This window comes from Diceros bicornis, chromosome 7 (assembly GCF_020826845.1).
Source record: "Diceros bicornis minor isolate mBicDic1 chromosome 7, mDicBic1.mat.cur, whole genome shotgun sequence".
In the NCBI taxonomy this organism is placed as follows: domain Eukaryota; kingdom Metazoa; phylum Chordata; class Mammalia; order Perissodactyla; family Rhinocerotidae; genus Diceros; species Diceros bicornis.
Genome location: NC_080746.1, coordinates 57,362,416 through 57,374,909, shown reverse-complemented (window position 1 = coordinate 57,374,909; position 12,494 = coordinate 57,362,416). Strand labels below are relative to the sequence as shown.

At 40.4% G+C, this 12,494-nt stretch overlaps 1 protein-coding gene across 6 annotated transcripts in view; it reads right to left on the bottom strand.

Annotated features, from left to right (window-relative positions):
- The window catches only part of FAM168A (family with sequence similarity 168 member A), a 180,274-nt gene that overhangs the window by 71,038 nt on the left and 96,742 nt on the right, over positions 1-12,494 (bottom strand). For all 6 annotated transcript variants that reach the window (XM_058545629.1, XM_058545633.1, XM_058545628.1 and 3 more), the window contains one exon: positions 294-381. In XM_058545629.1, coding sequence (XP_058401612.1) covers positions 294-363 — 70 coding nt within the window. In that variant the 5' untranslated portion in view covers positions 364-381. The remainder of the gene's footprint in view (positions 1-293; positions 382-12,494) is intronic.

Below are 12,494 nucleotides of genomic sequence, written 5' to 3'. Positions count from 1 at the left end.
ATTAATTGAAATATGGTATGTGCAAGTGCCCAGCACAGAGCCAGACGTATGGTAGGTACTCAATAAATAGATGTTTCCTTCCTTCCGTCCCCCTAGTTGATAATTCAATAATTCTCAGTCTCAAGAATATCATTTCCATCCCCACTGGACCCCAGACATGTCTCCCTTCTCCAAGTTCCCAAGCTTCACCAGGGCTTTTGGAGGTGTAGTATGCCAAAAGTCATCCTGCAAGTTATTTGGTAATGTCCTTAACCACCATTTCTCAAAATGAGAGCCATTCTCACACCACTCACCTGTATAGGCCATGTTTTTAGGGTTGCCATAAGGAGCCCCAGGCTGCACGGGGCTGTAAACAGGGTTCATTGTGGAAGACTGAGGATCCTACAGAGAAACAAAGAAAACAGCATTGATTATTGATTGCTCATTCTCCCTGACATCAGCTTCTCCTCTATAATCTTCAGTTTCTGTTCAGAGAGAAGCAACAAGAAGCAATGGTATAGTAGAAAGAGGACTAAACAAAAAGCTGTTTGTTCGTACTTGGCCCTATGCTAGACACTTTTCCCATTATACTGATGCAGATACTGAGAAGCAGAGAGGTGATACCTAATGTCAACCCAAGCCTTTTGGCTCTTAGTTCAGTACTAGTCCCACTATCCCACAGACGACTCTTCCATTAGCGTACTGTGTGACATTGGCCAAGTCACTTCCCCTCTCTGGACTTTAATGTCCTGATGTAAAATCAATTAGCTTAGGCTCTCTGAGGTCCTTTCTAATTCTAATGATGCTAGTCCACGAGCTGGGAAAGGATGCACTTCTACTGTTCACTAGGGGAGCCTGAGTGCCTGGCAATGAGCACACAGACTGCTGGAAGGGAGAGCAGCAAGTGTCTCATTCACTCCTTGTGCCTGCAGACGACAAGAGACGAGTTACTAGCAGCTTTGGAAAAAATGGGAACTTATTGCCACTGATCATTTTAATGCAAACAAGGAAACACAGCCAAGATCTCTTCCAAAATTTATTCAAGGGAAAGAAAGAAATTTGGAAATTTGTGTGCAATAAGTATCACCTGCACAAGTGCTCTGTTAATTATCTTAATGAAGCACATTCTCCATTCTGATTAATGGAAAATCTGTCATTAAGCTCTATTAGCCAGCCAATTTGTCCCACCTTGTTTAGGGAACCATCTCTGACACATGGGCTGACACATGTTTGAAAACGTGTCTCCAAATATATTATTTACACTTCATAAAAATCAAACAATTCCTTCCTAACTAGGCTCACATGATAGATGGGCAATTTTTTAGGTCATTAACTTCTTCCTGTAGCACCTCAAGACAGGAAACAAGCCAAATGATGAGGACAAGCAGTCAACAGCTGGTTTGATGACAACTGCTCTGTGATTAACTAGTCTGTCCAGGGTTCTGGAATGAGTGGTGGAAAAAAGATGAGTTCCCAAGGAGAGGAAGCTGAGATGGTCAAATAGGCAAAAATGAAAACATCACTGGTCAATTTCAGAGGCTAGACCTTCCTGAAATGTATCCAGCGTGCAGCCCTGGCAAAGCACCCCAAGGCAACAGGCTAGATTAAACTACCACCAGTCGACAAACTGAAACTAGAAGAACTTAAGGATGAAAGTTACAGAAGATATATATTTCAGCACAACTTAAGGAAAAAATATTCTTGCAGCCAGAGTTATCCAAGAATACAGCCAAGTAACACTCTTTCTGTAAATAAAGTCATATGTCACTTAATGATGGGGACACGTTCTGAGAAATGTGTTGCTGGGGATTTCGTCATCGTGTGAACCTCATAGAGTGTACTTACACAAGAGTACCTCGACAGACCTAGATGGTACACACCTAGGCTATATGGTACTAATCTTATGAGACCATTGTCATATATGTGGTCCATCACTGCCCGAAACATCATTAAACAGCACATGACTATAGTATAAGCACTCTCCTGACGGGGTACTGAGAGAATTAAGAGAGATCACAGATGTTAAAATACACTGCAAACTGTAAAGTGGCATCCAGATGTAAATGATGTTGGTGATGATGTGACAACAACAACAATACAGAAGACTAGCTGTACACTTTCCCTGCTTGGATCTCTCTTCTACCCAAGCAGTTCTCTGCGAAATAAGCTGGGAGGAGGAAGACTGTTAAAGTGCTAAGCAGTACAACTGGCCCTGTAAACACCTGAGCACTCCTACGGCGAAGGTACTTGTATTGCTGATTGGACAAAGTATGAAATTACTTTTCATAACCAAAGAAACTCATCAGCTTTGAAACTGGTCTCCTGCTGCTCCAAAATGAAGGCCACAGGCTCAGAAGGAGATCATGCCTGGGCAGCACTCAATAACAGCATCAATTCCAATTCCAACTAATGACTGATAGAAATGCGAGCTGCCAGGGGTTCAAAATTTGGAATAAGAATATGAGCCACTTCTGGGGAACTGCTCACAGGCAGACAGGGTTCCTGGCTTTCAAGGGAAGGCTGGCTTTTTACAACAGAACCCATACAGTTAATAGTTTCAGGGACAGGCTGAAAATGAGTAGCAAGATCACAAGCTCTATGATCAGGCAGATTTAGGTTCACATCTGGGAACTGCCACACATCAAATGTGGGGCCACAGGCAAGTCCCTTAACCTCTCTGAGCCTCAGTCTCCTCTAGCCTCAAAAAGAAAAGAATAGGGGGCCGGCCCAGTGGTGCAAGCGGTTAAGTGCGCGCGCTCCGCTGCGGTGGCCCAGGGTTCACCGGTTCAGATCTCAGGCACACACCAACGCACCGCTTGTCAAGCCATGCTGTGGCAGTGTCCCATATAAAGCAGAGGAAGATGGGCACGGATGTTACCCAGGGCCAGTCTTCCTCAGCAAAAAAGAGGAAGATTGGCATTGGATGTTAGCTCAGGGCTGGTCCTCCTCACAAAAAAGAAAAAAAATTTAAAAAAAGAAAAGAATAGCGTATACTTTATAGAGTTGATGTAAGGTGTTTTTTTTAGACAGGTTGATTGAGGTTAATTTACATATAGTAAAATTTACCCCTTTTAGGCAAACCTATGAATCCTGAAAAATGTATACAGTTGTACAAGCACCACAATTAAGATATAAAGTATTTTCATCACCCCAAAAAGTTCTCTCATCTTTGCAGTCAATACCTTCCCCCAACTCCTAGCCCATGGCAACCACTGATCTGATTTTTATTGTTGTTTATTTATATACATACATATCAGCTTTCATTTTTTACAGATTAAAAAATTTTTTTACAGAAAAAAAATTTTTACAGATTAAAAAAAAATGAGGCTGAGAAAAGGAAGATGAACAGTCCAAGGCCACAAAGCAAGTAAGGGACAGGGTCAACACTAGCACCTCAAATGGATCAAAGACCTAAATGAAAGAGCTAAAAATATAAAACTCTTAGAAGAAGGAAGAAAATACAGGCATTAACCTCTGTGACCTTGGATTTGGCAGTCTTAGATATGATACCAATAGTACAACACAACCAAAGGAAAAAAAATAGATAAACTGGATCCATCAAAACTAAAAACTTTGTGCTTTAAAGGACACCATCAAGAAAGAGAAAAGACAACCCACAGAATGAGAGAAAATTTTTGCAGATCATATATATGATAAGGGATTTGTATTTAAAATATAGAAAGAACTCTTAGCTCAATAATTACAAGGCCAATAACCCAATTAAAAAATGGGCGAGGGCCAGCCCCTGTGGCCTAGTGGTTAAGTTCAGCACACTCTGCTTCAGTGGCCCAGGTTCGGTTCCCTGGGTGCGGACCTACACCACTCATCTGTCAGTGGCCGTGCTGTGGTGGCGGCTTGCATACAAAAAAAAAGAGTAAGATTGGCAGCAGATGTTAGCGATCTGAACACATAGTTCTTCAAAGAAGTTACATAAAAGAGCACATAAAAAGATGCAAATCAAAACCACAATGAGATACCACTTCACATACACTAGGATAGTGTATATGAATCAAAAAGACAGATAATAAATACAAAGGGTTGGCAAGGATGTGGAGAAATTGGAACCCTTATACATAGGAATGTAAAATGATACAGCTACTTTGGAAAAAAGTCTGACAGTTCCTCAGATAGTTAAACATAGAGTTACCATATGATCCAGCAATGCCACTCCTAGGTATACACCAAAGAGAAATGAAAATGTTTGTCCACACAAATGTTCACAGCAGCATTTTTCATAATAGTCAAAAGGTGGAAACAACCCAATTTATGTTCAACTGATGAATAGATAAATAAAATGTGGTACATCCACACAATGGAATATTTGGTAATAAAAAGGAATGAAGTATTGATACATGCTATGACACGGATGAACCTTGAAAACATCATGCTAAGCAAAATAAGCCAGAAACAAAAGACCACATATTGTATGATTCCCTTTACATGAAATATACAGAATAGGCAAATCTATAGAGACAGAAAGTAGACGAGTGGTTGCCTAGTGTTGGGTGGTGGGTGGATGAGAGGATTGGAGGGGTGATAGCTAAGAGGTAAGGTTTTTTTGGGGGAAGGGTAAAGAAAATGTTCTAAAATTGATTGTGGTGATGAATAACAACTCAGTGAATATACTAAAAACCATTGAATTGCACATTTTAAATCGGTGAATTGTAGGGTATATGAATTATATAAACCCGTTTTTTATAAAAAAAGGAATGAAGTACTGATGCCTGCTACAACGTAGATGAACCTTGAAAACATTATATTAAGTGAAAGAAGCCAGTCACAGAAGCCCACATATTATGTGATTCCACTTATCTGAAATGTCCAGAATAGGCAAATCTATAGAGACAGAAAGTAGATTACTGGTTGTCTAGATTAGTTCATGATATGTGAAACATAACTTCCAAATCCATACCTTTCTCAAAATAATTATTACAACACTACACTCACCCAACATCCACACCCACACATACCTACTTCCTGAACATTTCTTCCTGATAACTCATTCAAACTCACCATGTCCAAAAGTAAACTCACCATCTTTCTCCAAGCCTGTTCTGCCATCCTGTATTGCCTGTCTCAGACTTACTGACAATCCAACCACCTAGCACCTAAGCCAAAAACCTAGAAGCCATCCTAAATTCCTCCCACTCTTTCACACCCAATCAATCACCAAGTTCTGACAACCCCACCTTTCTACTGCTACTGCCCTCTAGTTCAAGCTTCACCTCTTGTCTGAACTATTAGAACAGTCCTAAGAGGTCTCTTTTCCCCCATTCTAATCCACTCTAATTCATCCTTGATATTCTTTCTCAAAACACAGGTTGGATAAGGGCATTACTCTCCTCAAAAGCCTTGGGAATAAAATCCAAACTCCTTCATATGGTATACAAGGCCCTCTATGCTCTATCTGGGATGGGGCTCAGGAATCTATGTACTTATGTTCCCAAGGAGATTTTGATGCCCAAAAGGTTTGAGGATGTTACCTGAGACTTTCTTTCCCAAATGCCATTTGTCTCACATAAGCTTGATGGAGGAACTGAGATACAGCAGTGAACAAAAACAATAAAAACTCTTTACATTCTATTTGGGAGAGGGGAAAAAGAGACAAAAATTTTTTTAAAGTAAAGTATATATTGTATATCAGATGGCAATAAATGTTACCAGAAAATCCACTGAGGGTGGATAGAGAGTGCCAAGGGGTGGGGGTGGAATTTCAAATAAGATGTTTAGAGAAAGTGACATTTAAGCAAAGACTTGAATAAATTGAAGGGGCAAGCCATGCAGGTCTCTGAGACGAAGCTATCCAAGTGAGGAAACAGCAAATACAAATGCCCTGAAGCAGAAGCATGTTTGAGAAATAGCACGGAGGCCAGTTTAGTTGGAGTGCAGAGAATGAAAGAGAAAAGAGCAGGCAGTGAGAGGAGACAGGTAATGAGGGCCAAATCATGCAGGGCTTTGTAGGCCACTATAAGGACTTTGTTTTTTGTTCTAAATGATATAGGAAGCCACTAGAGTGTTTTGAGGAGAAGAGTGACATGATTTGACTTCATTTCAAGAAGAATACTTTGACTGTTGAACTGAGATCAGATGGCAGGAAGGCAAGAGAAGAAGCAGATCAGTTAGGACACTATTGAAATAATCCAGATGAAAGATAATGGTGGCTTGAAATAGGGTAGTAGCAGTGGTGGTGGTGGTGGGCAGTTGTCATATTTTGGATATATTCTGAAGATCAAGTTGACAGGAATTACTAATGGACTGAATACAGAGTATGAGAGGAAGAAAAACGTTAAGGATGAGTCCAAAGCTAACTTGAGAAACTGGAATCATAAAAATGCCATTTATTGGGATGAGAACTACGAATGGGGCATGTTTTGGAGTGAAGAACAGAAATTTGGATTTGGACTTAAATATGAGATGCCTAAGAACTCTGCTTACAATAAAACTTGATACTCAATGAGCATTCTGTAAGGGTTAACCATTACTACTATTATAAATATTACCTCTACTAGCAGCTACTATTTTTTGAACATCTACCATGTGACAGGTACTGTGTTAGGGACTTACCTTATTAAGTCCCTATAGGTCTAACAAAGTCACAGTGATCTTGCAAAATAGGTATGATTTTCACTATATTATCGGTAAATAAACTTAAGTCCAGAGAAAGGAAGCGACTTGCCTGAAAGCTCATAACTAAGAATTGAGAAAAGTCAGTTACATACCCAGGTCTGTCTGATTCCAATGTCCAAGCTACTTCCACTGTGCTAAATGAGGTTCCTAGTCTCCCTACTCTCCTAACCCTGCACTGGATTCTCCTCTGGAACAGCAGGCCCTCAACCCCCCTTTAACTCAGGGACCCTTATGCTCTGCTTGGACCCTGATAGATCGCACCACAAAGGGAGTTCTTATTTACCTGCTGGGTGCCTGCTGGGCACACATGGGCAGTTACAAGACAATAAAAGCACTGACTGCCTGACTTCTATTCCTGCCAGCTGCCTAGAATCTTAGTTGCCATATGTTATCCATCCAACCTGATTTCACTTCTTCAGTAAGACAAACAGGACAAGTGCCCACTATGTCAGTCCTGCCTAACTATCTCTCCAGAGCCAAGTATAGCGTTGGCCCTGCTCCCTGGGGCTGAACCAGAGTAAGTCTACATTACTTGTGCCAGCAAACACAACTCCACAATAGCTTCTCCTCTTATTCAGAATAAAATCCAAAGTCCTTATAGAAGTCTACAATGCATTATACGATTTGGCCTCACATACTCACCTCTCTGGTTCCAACTCCTAGACTAGCCCCCTGCTTTCTCCACTCCAATCAAAATGACCTCCTTGTTCCCTGAACATACCATGCACGCTTCTGCTTCAGGGTCTTTGCACTTGCCCTTTCCCACACCTAGAATGCCCTTCCCCCAATATCCAAATGGCATACTCCCTCACTTCATTCAGGTGTCTGCTCAAAAATAAAACCTTATCAAAAATGACTTCCTGAATCAATCTATCTAAAATAGCTCCTCCACATGCTGTTATTCTCTGTCCCCTCATCCTGCTTTACTTTTCCTACTGACACCTATCACTACCTGATACATTTTCTTGCCTAGTTGTTTATTCTCTCCCCCATTAGAGTAAGTTCCATGAGAACAAGGATTCTGTTTATTTTGTCCTGTATCCCTAGTACCCAGAATATTATCTAGCACATAATGGGCATTAAATACATAGCAGTTGAATGAAAAGTGAACCATCCTTCATGCTTCTCCAGAAGACAACTCTGAAAAAAAGCTTCAAGGTGCTTGACACTTCTTGGCATACCCCAGTCAACTACTTGGCTCACATCTCTTCAGCATTTATTTCAAATGTCGAGAGAAGCCTCCACTGATAACTCATTCTCAGTAAAAGCAGTGGTGAGCCAGTCAGTGGCAAGACGTGTGAGAGGGAAAACAGACAAAGGTGCTCAAGACTTCCCTCCTGGTGGAGTAGGCTTTCATTCCCAGATTGTTCTGCAAGTGACCTGCTGCTGTCCTCAAAAACACCTGGACTATTTCTTTCAAATCAACAGCAAAATCTATCAGCATAAAATGTCAAGGCAAAAAAACAAGACCAGTGATTAAGGATGAATACTTGAAAGTACCATATGCACAACAGGTTGTAGTGTTTATTTATTTATTTATTTATTTGTGAGGAAGATCAGCCCTGAGCTAACATCCACGTTAATCCTCCTCTTTTTGCTGAGGAAGACCGGCTCTGAGCTAACATCCACTGCCAATCCTCCTCCTTTTTTTCCCCAAAGCCCCAGTAGACAGTTGTATGTCATAGTTGCACATCCTTCTAGTTGCTGTATGTGGGACGCGGCCTCAGCATGGCCAGAGAAGCGGTGCGTCGGTGCGCGCCCGGGATCTGCACCCGGGCCACCAGTAGCGGAGCACATGCACTTAACCGCTAAGCCACGGAGCCGGCCCTGCAGTGTTTAAAATTAGCGTTGTAGTTTGCAAACTACTTTCAAATTTTCAACCATTTACAAAGTGCTTATAGTTTACAATGAGATTTTAACCACTATTTCACTTGATCCTTTGAAGTAAGCAATGCAGGATTATTAATTTCATTTGACAGATAAAGAAATTAAAGCTCAAAGGTTTAATGCATATTGAGATGGATATTATAGGGAAAAGAGAAAGACAGTATCTGCCCAAAGGAGGTGATGGTCTAGCTGGGGGGATTTCACAAATTGAAAATGAAAGTGCCAAAAATAATACAAGGAGGCAGAAGTTCTAGCAACGCCTAAACTACTTAGCAAACCCTTTCCCAAAAAGCAATAATAAAACTGGATAAAACTGTCAAAAACAACCATTTCAAGCCTCTGAAAATTAACCAAAGGCATACATCAAATTGGGAAATGTTTATTCAAGAAAAATTACTGAACCATATTAAGAACAGTGGGAATCTGTGGTATTTTAGCCTGTGGCTGTCCCTATCCCCCAATCCCCAGCTCCCTGGGGGTAATTCCAATAGGGCAGGCCAGGCCAGACCAAGAAGACGACTGCTGCCAGAATGGGCTGATTTAATTTGAGGCTGAGCATAGAAAATCCCATGCCCAGAGTCATTGTCAAAAACAATAGAGAGACAATATGGGGAACAATGGTAAGCAATCCAGGAAGGCCACTACCGCAGCTAGCCTAAGGTCATAATACTAGTTAGGGTAGGCAATAGACCTGCAGATAAGCCAGAGATTTAAAAGGGAGTTCTGGGGAACAAATCAGCCATAGTGGGTCTTCATAAGACCTGCTATGGGATCCCTGGTGGTCTGTAAGGCTTCACACTTGCTAAGGAGAAACTGAAGAGGGTCCTAGCTATCTACTGAACCTATGTGAATACAAGGCCTTAAACACACTGAAAGTAAAGGCTGGAGCAGAACTGTAAAATGCCTGAACTTTGAATGCATTCCCCAAATGACAAACAGATCCATCAGCAAAGGGTGGAAGCTTTCCTGGCCCAAGGGTTAGGCCAATCATTGGCTGACCACTAATCTATGCTGACCCAGGGGTGACTTTTAGGAAGCCAAGTTTAAAAATTAAAACAATAATTTAAAAAATATGAGCAGAATAAACTACTTGCATGTTCAATAAGTAAATAAATAAATAAATACGCGTGGTAAAAAAAAAAAAAGAAAAAGACCACAGAAATGAACAGTCATACACTACAAAGGAGACAGACTCTATAGTCTGTGCAAGTCATTAACTAAACAAAAATACCCCAGCAAATGCACCCCCTGCCCTAGGAGGGGAATCTGAATTGAGAGTTGCTGCAATATATTATATAAAACATGTAGTTTTCAACAACAACAAAAATAATAATAAAATATGCAAAGAAACGGTGAAATGTGGTCCATTTACCAGGAAAAAAAAAAAAGTAGACTATAGATATTATTTCTATGGAAGCCCAGATGTTGGAATCAGCAGATAAATATTTCAAAGCAGCTATTATAAATAATGTTAAAAAGAACTAGGGGCCGGCCCTGTGGCTTAGCAGTTGAGTGCATGCGCTCTGCTGCTGGCGGGCCCGGGTTCGGATCCGGGCACGCACTGACGCACTGCTTGTCCGGCCATGCTGAGGCCGCGTCCCACATACAGCAACTAGCAGGATGTGCAACTATGACATACAACTATCTACTGGGGCTTTGGGGAGAAAAAAGGGAAAAAAAGGAGGAGCATGGGCAATAGATGTTAGCTCAGGGCCGGTCTTCCTCAGCAAAAAAAGAGGAGGATTGGCATGGATGTTAGCTCAGGGCTGATATTCCTCGCAAAAAAAAAAAAAAAACTAAAGGAAATCATACTTAAAGAATTAAATGAAAGTATGATAATAATGACTCATCATATGGAGAATATCAATAAACAGAAATTATAAAAATAAAAAGAACCATATGGAAATTGTATTTTGAAATGAAACATTCAAGACGCAACAACAAATCCGAGCTGGCAGAAGAAAGAATCATCAAACTTGAAGACAGATCAATATAGAGTATGCAACCTGAAAAACAAAAAGAAAAAATGAAGAAAAATAAACAGTCAGTGACCTGTGGGAAACTACAGAGCAAATCAACATATAGTAATTGGACTTCCAGTAAGAGGAAAGGAAAGAAATGGGCAGAAAAAATATTTGAAGACATAATGGCCAAAATATTCCCAAATTTGATTTAAAATAAATAAACAAACATTAAACTACACATCCAAGACAGACAATGAACTCCAAGTTGCCTAAACACAAAAAGACCCACACCTGTACACATCATAGTAAAAACTACTGAAAGCCAAAGAGAGATTTTCAAAAGAGGCAAGAGAAAACAATTTATCAGATAAAGGGAAACAACAATAAGAAAACAGCTCTCTTCTCATCAAAAATAATGGAGGCCAGAGGCAGTGAAATGATATATAAAATGTGCTGAAAGAAAGAAGGGGCGGGCCCTGTGGCGTACTAGTTAAGTTCGTGCGCTCCACTTTGGCGGCCTGGTGTTCGCAGGTTCAGATCCCAGGTGCAGACCTACGCACAGCTCACCAAGCCATGCTGTGGTGGCATCCCATATACAAAGTGGAGGAAGATGGGCATGGATGTTAGCCCAGGGCCAATCTTCCTCACCAAAAAAAAAAAAAAGAAAAGAAAGAAACAAAAACGTGTCAACCAAGATTTCTAACCCCAGCAAAACTACCGTTAAAAATTGATGGCACGGGGCTGGCCCGGTGGCATAAGCAGTTAAGTGTGCGCACTCCGCTGCAGCGGCCTGGAGTTCGGATCCCAGGCACGCACCGAGGCACCACTTGTCAAGCCATACTGTGGCAGGGTCCCATATAAAGTGGAGGAAAATGGGCATGGATGTTATGTTAGCTCAAGGCTGATCTTCCTCACTAAAAAAAAAAAAATATTGAAGGCAAAAATAAAGACATTCCTATATAAACAATGACTAAGATAACTCACTGTTAGCAATCCACCTTTCAAAAAATACTAAAGAAATATTAAAGCCATTAGGCTGAAAGGAAATGGTACTAAAGAGTAATCCAAATGCACATGAAAAAATAAAGAGCACCAGTAAAGGTGACTAGGTAGGTGAATAAAAAGACAGTATAAATTATTTTTCTCTTAACAGATTTAAAAGATCATTATATAAAACCTAACTTTAAAAGTGTATTGTTGGGCATATACAAGATTTAATATATATTTAAAAAGAGGGGCCGGCCCCATGGCTTAGCGGTTAAGTGCGCGCGCTCTGCTGCTGGCGGCCCGGGTTCAGATCCTGGGTGCACACCGACACACCGCTTCTCTGGCCATGCTGAGGCCGCGTCCCACATATAGCAACTAGAAGGATGTGCAGCTATGACATACAACTATCTACTGGGGCTTTGGGGGAAAAATAAATAAAATTATAAAAAAAAAAAAAAAAAGAGCCCAAGTAAAGGAGAGGGGCAATGGAGCTACACTGGAACAAAGTTTCTATATTTTACTAAAATTAAGTTAGTTTGTATCTGACGTAGATTGTATATGAAGTAGATTGTAATAAATACAATGATTTGTAATAAATACAATGATTTGTAATAAATTAGATACATATTTCATCCTCAAAGCAATCACTAAGAAAATAACTTTTAAAATTTATTAAAAAATCAGCAATAAAAAGGAACAAACCACTGATACATATCACAACATGAATTAATCTCAAAAATATGCCAAGTGAAAGAAGCCAGAGCAAAAGACCACACACTGTATGATTCCATTTATATGAAATGTTCAGAAAAGGCAAATCTGTAGAGGCAGATAGTAAATATCTGGTCACCTGGGACCTGGAGGAGGAATGGGGATTAACAACAGAAGAGAACAAGAGGTCTCTTTGGGGTAATAAAAACGGTCTAAAACTGGATTTTGGTGATAGTTGCCCAACTCTGTAAATTTACTAAAAAGCATTGAATTGTACACTTAAAATGGGTACTTAAAATTTTATTATATATAAATTGTATCTCAATACAATTGAAAAGT